The sequence below is a fragment of the Lytechinus pictus genome, chromosome 2, assembly GCF_037042905.1.
Source record: "Lytechinus pictus isolate F3 Inbred chromosome 2, Lp3.0, whole genome shotgun sequence".
Lineage (NCBI taxonomy): Eukaryota > Metazoa > Echinodermata > Echinoidea > Temnopleuroida > Toxopneustidae > Lytechinus > Lytechinus pictus.
The window spans coordinates 6,004,229-6,015,179 of NC_087246.1; the positions used below are offsets into that span (position 1 = coordinate 6,004,229).

Consider the following 10,951-nt stretch of genomic DNA (forward strand, 5'->3'; position numbering starts at 1 on the left):
GCAATATCAATAGCATATAATATATAGGTATGGTAAGCGTATTCCGGCGTGTATCATGCTATATGTCATCCTATACAACTCGACAGTAGATAGATAAAGACTAATTGGCTTATAGTATAGAGTAATATTCAAAGCCATCATTTCACAATCATGATCATTCTCTTACTCATCATCACGACTAATTTTTACCGAGGTCGGTTGTTATCACGCAACAAGCACTCTGATTGACAGAGCCTTCGGCGCGCCGGTGAACGGTGGATATGATTTTGAGGTTCGCTGTACTTTTTATTTCTCCCTCATTCTGGAATCTACTGCAAAATACTGTCCCCAAGTCCACGTTCTCAAATAATAGTGTTTACTTTCACATTTCTTCCTGCACTGGCAAGTCAGGGAGCGCGGTGCTACAGGGGAAAGGGGCAACCGCCCTGTGATTTGCTAAGTAATGAAATACCACCCCCCCCCCCAAAAAAAAAAGACAATATTATACAGGGTCCCATGGAATATCACTACTTGATACCCTGACAAAAGTTTAAAAAAATTAATGAATGAATAAATAAACATACATCATATTTATTTCTTCTTCGTCATTTCATCAGTTCTTAAGCCGTTTAAAATGATGAATGACACAAGTTTTTAAGTGTATATCTGTTTACGTTGTCTTTAAGATAACTTTCCCTCCTAGCTCACTCACTGTCCTCCCCAGGAGTTGGTCCCCTCTTCGATTTTATTGCTGCTCCTTATACTATGATGAAATCGACACACTGATTCATCAATGCCCTGGGTATATAGGCCTAGTTCATTATCTCTGTGTTGTAATTGTGATGCAGTCAAAGAGTATCAAAAGGATACAATAAATTGGTGAAAACAACCAAAACAGTTTATCAAAATCTTTCTTTATTAAAGGGATGGTCCGGGCTGAAAATATTTATATCTTAATAAATAGAGTAGAATTCACTAATCAAAATGCCGAAAATTTCATCAAAATCGGATAACAAATAGCAAAGTTATTGAAGTTTAAAGTTTAGCAATATTTTGTGAAAACAGTCGTCATGAATATTCATTAGGTGGGCTGATGATGTCACATCTCCACTTTCCGTTTTCTTATGTTATTACATAAAATCATATTTTTTTCTTTATTTCATACTTGTGTGAATAATATGTCTCCCTTATAATAAAATAAGTTGCAGCCAAGTTGGTTGCAGCAATAAATATCTAATGCACTAAATCATGGAGGAAAAATTTTGAATAAACCGAATTTCATATAATAAAATACAAAAGAACAAGTGGAGATGTGACATCATCAGCCCACCTAATGAATATTCATGACGACTGTTTTCACAAAATATTGCTTAACTTTAAAATTCAATAGCTTTGTTATTTGTTGAAATTTTGATGAAATTTTTGGCATTTTGCTCAGTGAATTCTACTCTATTTATTAAGCTATACATACTTTCAGCCCGGACCATCCCTTTAACAAAATTCAACTTAACAAAATAATTCTTTATACTATAATATATTTTTTTTCATCGAATCCTCCACAGAATTACCTGTTTGAATTCGGTTACCTAACCATGCCTGTCGGGAAATCTCCCGGCCCTACGGTCATCACGAATGCTGTATCTAATCTTCAGTCTTTCATGGACATTACTCCATCTGGTAGCAAGGGACAGGTAGATAAGAAGACTCTTGATACTGTCAGGACACCTAGGTGTGGTCTCAAAGATCCTATCAGACACATGGCTGAGGGAGACCCTGATGTAGTTCGTCATACATTGTTTGGACCGAGGTGGAACAAGACTGCATTAGTCTACAAGTAAGAACACACGAGAGAAGCGTCAAAATAGAGGATTGGTAGTTTCTGAATAGTTCTAAGAGCAATCATGCTTTTTTGCGTCAAATTCTGTTAAACTGCGCATCGTTAGGCTTTATTATGTATCCTTTAAGTATTTTTGTTTATCAGCATCATCAATAACACCACCACCACCACTACCACCACAACCACCACCACCACCACCACCATCACCATCATCATCATCATCATCATCATCATCATCATCACCACCATCATCATCATCGTCACCACCACCATCATCGTCTTCATCATCATCATCATCATCATCATCATCATCACCTTCGTAATCAGTAGGCCTACCACCACCAACATTGTGATCATCACCATCATCATCACCATTATATCTCGATTATCATTATCATCGTCATCACCACTTTACCACTAACGTCAATTAGCATTTTGGTATTATATTAGCTCCAATTACAACATATGTGATATACGTTGTTTGCTTTGGTATTTTCAGTACTTTATTTCAGTTCTATTCAATTCGATATTTTTCATCATCATTTCTATCGTTCCTAAATCAATGTTATTATCATACTTCATGCAGGATATTCAAGTTTCCACGTAAGGTCAAGAAATCGCAGTACCGTAACGCGATCGAGGAGGCTTTCCGGCTTTGGAGTAACGCTTCACCGCTCACATTTCGGGAAGTGAATCGGAGAGATTCGGCAGACATCGACATTCGGTTTGTTTCGGGTTTTCATCAAGATGAACATCCATTCGATGGACCAATGGGCGTTGTTGGTCATCCGGTGATTGAGGAGATGTATGAATCTCGCGTTGTCAGGATCGACGTCGATTCAGATGAACTATTCAGTTTTGACAGCGCAGACGGTAAGGAAAGTCGTAGATTGGGATCAAGAAGTCCTTGTCAAGAATCACAAAAATGCACACCCTCAAGCTTACAAACACCTTCACTCATCTTTGGAGAAAATAGATAATGAGATAGTAATAAACCATTTAGTTTGGCATTATCAGTTATTTGTATCTATTTATACTTGTTCCGATATGTGTCAACATTTTTAACAGTAACAGTAGAGTTAGCAATGAATGGAAAAAAGCAATGATAATGATAATATTGATTAAAATGATGATTGAATGAATTATTCCTATCAGGGAATATCTATTTGTTATGAACAGGGCAAGCTATAATACGACTTTATAATTAGTGTCGTTATTATATAGGCCCTATACTTTCACATGTACTCGATTATGACAATGTCAGTAATGGCAAATTTCCCAACATTCCCTTTTTATGTGTCCAAAGTTTGATATTACGTATACGCCTCGGTTTGGAAGAGTCGCAATTTTGGCGGGATGCGCAAAACTTTGGTAGTAAATTTGAATGTTACCAAGTATTTTTACAAATATACAGACACGACAAACGACCTCCGTGCTATTATTGACCGCAAATATACAACTGTGAGACCTTTTTCATTTCATTTAATCAATTCATTTCAAACCGACAAGACTTAATTAGCAAAATGTGTTTTTTATAGGTCGGTTCATAAATTCACTAACATAAAAAATAATATATAACGTATTTTTTTAAATACTATTGGCATCCTTCTATAACTTTCGCGTGAGTAATCAAAAACCGACACCTTACACAAACATAACATAGTATTGTTGACGGGGAGGGATCAAACTTTCATAATCATCTTCTTGGGTTATTGTGTAGCTATACAGTAGTAGAGATACCATATTTTAACGCCCAACAAATTACGTCGGGTGCCCATCTGGTATTCAGTGGAATTTAATCATAGTTTAATTCACTCCAATGATGCGTACTATATTGGTAATCAACTATCCAAGGTTAACTGTAGAAATCAACGATGATGAGGCAAGTCGCTGTAATCATTTACTCAAATAGAAAGATATCTCATGACGTAAAACTTTTAATTGAATCCTCAGAATTAACTAATGAATGTCCTCAAACTAACCTTGAAAATGCGATGTATGTTTTCTTATCTTTACCGAATGTGACATTTAATTTTTAATTTAAGTAATCTTTATCACAATAGGATGATTTTATCAGGCAAATCCAGTCATCATTAAAACTATAAATGCAAAGGACGTAGGCGTAGTTCATTTTCATGTGAAATTATTTTTTATCACTTGCTATGCTATTTAGTGGTTTAGTGGTTTTAGTTGTGGTTATTTCTTTTGGTATTAAGAAAACATGGATGCTTGTTATCTCAAGACTCCTTCCTTTCTCCCTTCTTACAATCCATTTCTCTTTTTTTTTCTCGAAGCCATTAGTCTATCAAGGCATCAAGGGCAGCTTCAACCGGGAATGTCTGGAGGGGAGAGTTGGGAAATAGTCAGTCCCCCTCCCCTCTTTTAAAACTGCTCCGCGGCCCCTCTATTTTTTTCTCTTGTAACTGCAATATATTTCCTCCCACTCTTCTTTCCTCTCTATCATGTATATAGTACCTGTAGTAAGTTAACTATTTTGTGTATTTCTTCCCTCAATTTCACCATATTTCACATTTTTATTAAAGCCCTCTCTCTAATTGTTTTATGAGAATATTTTCCTTGTTATACTTGAATCATCAGATCAATCCAATTATCTCTCCTTTTCATCGTTTTTTTTTTGTTTCTCAGGTATAAATCTTCTTCAAGTGATGGTTCATCAGATTGGTCATGCCTTAGGATTAGGACACTCATCTGATCATGACTCTATCATGTCTCCATGCGTTAAACCATATATTCCAAACTTTACTCTAACAGAGACAGACATCGCTGGTATCCAGTCAATATATGGTAAATAAAACAAGAGGTTTTTTCTTTCTTTGCTGAGTTTTTTTTCTTTACCTTGCTATCTGATGTACCTATCATGCTTATGGATACCCTATGATTAAAAAAAAATATATACTAATATTATTATCTTACATTATAGTAAACGAAATGTAAAAAACAACAACATTGAATTAGCTTTCTTGATTTTTTAAATCAATATCTTTAAATTTTCATTTTAGTAATCATTTAATTTTGGTTTTGTTCATTCTTTTCAGGATTACCCAATTCTCCCGTTGACCCTATATCTCCTCCTGTTGGAAGGTTGCCTAGTCCCATTATACAGCATAGTGAACCAAGATATCTCTGTCAAGAGAGACCTTTAGATGCAGTGGCCATTTTAGCTGGAGAAATATATGTTTTTAAGGTGAGCCCCGACCCCCCTTGACCTTCAGATAGTAGGGGTGATGTCGAGATGATGCTATGAGTAAAATGTATAAGAGGGTCTGTGGTATATACTATGAGGGGGCCCAATTTTGCACTCTTTAAACATACTGGTCGCATTTGGCAGTGATGAGCGCTTACAGGTATAGCAAGTTGCTATTAGTATTAACATCTCTATTACAATTCATTGTATGATAAAAATAATTCATTATTACAAAAGTAATTATAGACTCTTCAGTAACTCCAATGTAAGTTACAATTGTATTTTTATTTGTCGAAACTTACAATGAAATAGATTACAAAAAACGTTCTTATTCCAGTGTTGATGGTGATGATTATTATGCAACAACTTACAGAATGTTATCATTCTTCTTCTACCAAAATTCATATTTTCATTTGTTCCCTTCCAATCTAGGGTAATAGATACTGGCAGTTTTCATCTCCTAATCATCTGTTATCACCTATCAGTGGTAGTCTCATATCAGAACGTTGGCCTGGTTTACCGACTGGTATAGATGCTGTTTATCAAAGGAACACTGATAATAAAGTCGTCTTTATTAGAGGTAATTATTTATAATTTGAATGGAATGGTCGAGCTACAGCATTGCTGTTCTCATATTGAATATTTTCATTTTTACCAGATATACTGTACACTATGCTAAAATGATTAGAAATTGATAGACTTTCAAACTTAAAGGCACTTTGAAAGAGTTTAAGGATGAACCATGGTCGATTACATATTAAAGTGGCCAACTTTGAGAAAAGTTGAATTTGTGTAGTTCAAGTATAATTTCTACAATCGCCCATTTAAATTGATATTCATGTGGAACTCAATCCCTCAATATCTTCTTTGATTTTTCAAAAATATCCTCTCACTATTATGGTGATTCACATTAATTCATTTTCACTTTGTTTAAAATACTTGATTTTTTTTTCACACCATTTTTTTGCTATCAGTCAGTCTGTTTTGTTTTATTTGTGTCTTGTTTTCACTTTTCATCAGCAATATCCAACCATATAAGCACATCTGCCATTTATTTGTTTATTTCCTTTCCAGCTGGAAGGATGTGGATCTATGACATCCACCCCAAGACAGAAAGCGATACCCTTGCCCCCTACACCCAGATTCATCTTCGAGATATTGGTCTACCAAGAGCTATTGATATGGCCCTCTCATGTCCTTCTTGGCCCCAGTCTACATATTTCCTCAAGAAAGGCAAAGTTTGGCACTACAGTGACCAGACCAGGTCTATCTTAGAAGGTCCGCTTGAGGTAAAGGACTTATGGAATGGTCTACCAACCAGACGCATGGATGCAGCTTTCACTTACAATGGTGGGTTAAAATTTTAATGAATAATTGATATTTGAAATATTTTTTGTTAGCCGATTATCTGATCATTGATACGAATGGGATGCTCAAAAATATATCCTATTGCTGAAAAAAGTGTTTTTTTTTAAATTTTCACTGTTTTAAACATATCTCTGATTGCAATACTAGATTTATGAATATATATAAAATCCGATGAACATATTACAAAAATATAACCTGGCCAAATTTTGATTAAATAGAACCAGGCCATATTTTTATAAGCCTTGAACTGATTAGATTTTGAGGAAAGAAATAATAGAAGTATATTTATTAATCAAAAGTTGATTAGCCATCAATGAGCCTCCCAACCCACCCACGTATAAGGTTATCCATTAAAAAGCAGAAATTATACACTTCAATTCAAATTTCAAAGAACTAAAAGTATTAGATCTCCAATTATTGTGAGAGAGATATTTATCAGTTTAAAATTATTCACAGAATAGCTGAAGGTTACTTGAATATCAATTGTCATTGTTTTATTATGAATAGACCACTTGATATCCCCCTTTTCATTATTGTGTTTTCTTTTGTTTAACATAGATGATTCATATTTCATCCTTGGATACCAATACTGGAAAGTGGATCATACTAATAACAGAGTGGCCTCTGGATATCCCATGAACTTTCATGAAGACTTTCTGGGTTGCTGAATGTTATCACCATCATTACAATCCTTTGAAAGATCTCCATGGTAACTTTAACACATTCGAGCAGACAGGAGAAAGTGACTCCTGCCAATATTTCAAATTTAACCAGTTAGCTACTGAATTATTCAATTACAATAGACTTTGTACAGGATCTTCTTTGATCTGTGGGCAACTAGGGTTGACTAATCATCATTAAATCAAATTGGACAGGACTTGGATTAACAAATCTTTACTGTCTTAAATAGAGATCAGAGGTTGGGGAACATTATTATTTATTTGTTATTATTAAATATTTTATAAAAGATATGAATTAGTCATGAAGTGTGTAATTAAACATAATGACTCAAGGGTGAAATTAGTGGAAGGAATATATATCCTTTCATTTCATGACTTAAGTTAATTTAGGTTTAAAGAGGAGTTTATTTTGACTAGTCAGGAGTAGAACCATAAGAGGGGGGGGGGGGTGATGATCCCCATGATTTTTCAAGTGAATATTAGGTCTCAAGCTAAAACAATGGGAAAGAGAACCGAAGTCATGCACCTTTATATAATTATGCCCCCTTTCCTTCATTCACAATACCTTGCAACGGCCTCTGTGACTCGTCACAACCTAACAAAATATAGATCACAGCTTGATAATGATAGTGTATTAATATTTCATGACTAGTTTATGTCCACATTCTGAAGCCTTTTGATATCAACTAGTCAAAACCCGTCTTCTCACACGCAATATGTCAAAAGCATATATTCACCAATGAATAGTGTAAATTTGTGTTGAAGGGCTTTTAAATCCTATTGCCAACAATGGACTAAAACAGCCAATTTAAACTTAAATAATTTACACCAATGAGTCAAGAGCAAATTGAGGTTTATATGAATAGTAGCTTAATCAATATCAAATACTTTAAAATCAGTGTTTGATTGGAAAATTACTTTATCATAAACAGACAATTATAGAAACATAAATTGACCAATCATACACTCCATTCATTGTATTGAGTAAAGTGAAAAAAAGCATTTGGCATCAATTGTAGGTAAATACAAATGGTATCAACAAAAACACCAATCAAAGTACATAAAGATGTTAAGTAAAGTAACACATATTACTATTTTAAAGCAATAATGTGATATTTTTTAATGATACAGAGTTACAATAGGAGATATCATGATGAATTGCATGTGGTTTTTTACCATAAGATCTCACAATTTTATAAAACATGATTTGACCATTTTAGTGATGAGAGAATCGCCATTTTAAGAGTAAAACAAATTTACACTCATTTTTTTCCATATGTACTTAAAATGTACTGGAGGTATTTTGTTTATAATCACTTGTACTGGTTGGTCTTCTTTCATTCTTTCCACTTAAAATGAACCACATTCCAGAGAATGGTGTGTGCTTTTTTCTTATTATATTTGGGACATAATATATGATTAATTTTGTTGCATGAATGCAATGAATTGTCAAAATGCCAGATTTGCCTATGAATCATTGCTTATGGGGGCAGAGTATAAACAAATGCAAAATAAACTGACTGGTGATTGGGTAAAGAGATTGCGAAAAATGGCACCAATATGCATTTATATATTTAATAATCTGCATACCAATATGAAGACATGTATGTCTTTGTGTTGCAGTCATTGTATTCAATAGTATTGTAATTTAATGTGGTTTGTGATAATGTATTTATTGATGGTATTCAACAACACGAACAGCATTTTAAAGCAAGGGAAACACTTTTCAAAGTGTAAGTTTAAAATATGGCTGACTTCTGACAAAGTGGTGATTGTATATGAATCTGCCTGTATAAAACAGATAGCAGATTAAGGTTAACTAACAGATATTGAAGGGTTTCAAATGAATGGAAATAGAAAATATTTATTATTGAAAATATGGGATTATAAATATGTAATGGATGTTCAATATATACTTAAGCAAAGTTATCTTTTCATGATACTGTAAACAATATTGTGTGCCATAGTGAATTTGGGGAAAGATATTAATGGATATTAATAGCAGTATTTTCTTTAAACAGTAGTATTCAATGGAATTGTATTCATATGTAAAATTGTCAAATAGTTTATTTACAATCAGGGATGCCATCATAGGTAAATAGATGAAATCAGTGCAGTGCATCACAAAACAAACTCAAACATAATGGCTATACATTAGAATATTGGTCATCAGTGGAGGGAGCGAAGAATGCTCTCCTTGATCATGTATTAATCAAACTTCACATGTCCCCTATGAAAAATGAAAAGAAAATACCTTTTTTCTTATATAATAATATGACACAGCTTTGGAAAGTTTTTTCCATATGCATAATGCAAATTCAACTTTTGTGTCAAAGCTTGTTTTGTGAACATACTGTGTTAGCAGATGTTTTGGATTAATAGAAATGCCAAACTAACGAGTTCTTGTATATGTTATATAATAAGTACTACTGTATGTGAATGCTAATTAAAGACCCTTGTAACTCAAATGCAGATTGATTCCTTCTGAAGTGCAGAGCTGAATAGAACTCAAATATTATGTTCAAATGTGGATATATATACATATTTTAATAATTTTCTCACAGCTCTATTCGTTATGAATGTGACATGTCTCATTCCCCAAGAGAGTGGTGTGCAATTTTGGCAAAGCAGGCCACGGGCCCGTCAAATGATATTACAGACTATCTTACTACGGAAAGTATCATGTGAGACATGACTAATTTTGTAGTATCAACAAGAAAAGAATAATTTTGAGAAGATATTGTATGGAGGCATGCTGTTACATCAAGTACCAGCTGAATGAGGTGTCTACCACTCTTTTAAAAACAATTTTTGCAATTTTTTTTTTTGTAATATGTAATTTCACTAAATGAATAAGACAAGCATTTCTTAAAGGATTGATAAGTTATTTCATATGTTTGTATGACACATGTATTCTTTGCAGCACTGTAGATCAACTTGCATTTGGGTTGCTATGGACGTTTTAAATGGGTATGGTTTGTAAATTAATTCATATTTCCTACATGTGTGCTTGTATAGATAATAGTGTACTAGGACTGTGAAACATGTATATCTTGTAAATATTCATATAGATATCTATATCTGAAAAAATATATATGAACATATGCAACATTAAACATGAGTATAAAACAAAGGGATTGAAGTATTTGGATTGGCGTATTTATTTAACATAGTGTGGTTTCAATTTCAGTTTTTAAATTGTATCTTCCCAACAAAACAATGTTTTGTCAGGAGGATGCTAAAAGCTTGACATGCAAATCTTTGGGGAAAAAAACTACTGCGCTCTTATTTTTTACAGTAAAAGTTAGCAGAGATGGTGTAAGGCTGTTAGCTGGAAATTAGCTTTCAGCCATCTCTGCTGATTTTTGTCTTTCACTTGATTTGAGAAGTGAATTGAGTAACTTCCTAGTTCAAGCTACAATATTATAACCTCTTCATAAAATAATGCAAATCAACTTAGCACTTTGCTGATATCATTATTTTGAGTTTTTGGCCATTTTCACTTCTTGGAGATACATATATATGTATTCTTACATTGGGAAGTTTTGAGGAGTATAAACATATAAGCAAGGAGGGGGGGGGATGCCTTGGCTCCACTAATATTGACTACCTTTGTTACCTATCCTTTGCAAAATTCTTCAGTGTAAACTGGCTTTTGAAAAAAAAAAGCTAAAAGTAGCCCTAAAATTTGTGTAAACATTAAAAAACGATTCGTCTCAGAATTTAACTTTTTCAAGCAGTATGCTTATCTACCAGTTTTTGAAACGAGGGAATATTTGTGATGCTTAGCAATAGAAGCACGCCTGGCTTAGTAGACAGCACTGGAGAAAAAATGTGAAGTGTGTGATGAAAACTTAGTCTGGGGCTAAGGATGTGTAGATC

General features: G+C 33.8%; 1 protein-coding gene across 1 annotated transcript; it reads left to right on the plus strand.

Moving 5' to 3' along the window:
• Positions 1-1,546: 1,546 nt before the first annotated feature.
• On the plus strand, positions 1,547-10,206 carry LOC129276193 (72 kDa type IV collagenase-like). Its single transcript, XM_054912612.2, has 7 exons — positions 1,547-1,813; positions 2,403-2,689; positions 4,463-4,621; positions 4,873-5,021; positions 5,454-5,601; positions 6,096-6,371; positions 6,948-10,206. The coding sequence occupies exons 1-7, from the start codon at positions 1,572-1,574 to the stop codon at positions 7,055-7,057; spliced, it is 1,371 nt and encodes a 456-aa protein (XP_054768587.2). The 5' UTR covers positions 1,547-1,571; the 3' UTR covers positions 7,058-10,206.
• Positions 10,207-10,951: the final 745 nt, after the last annotated feature.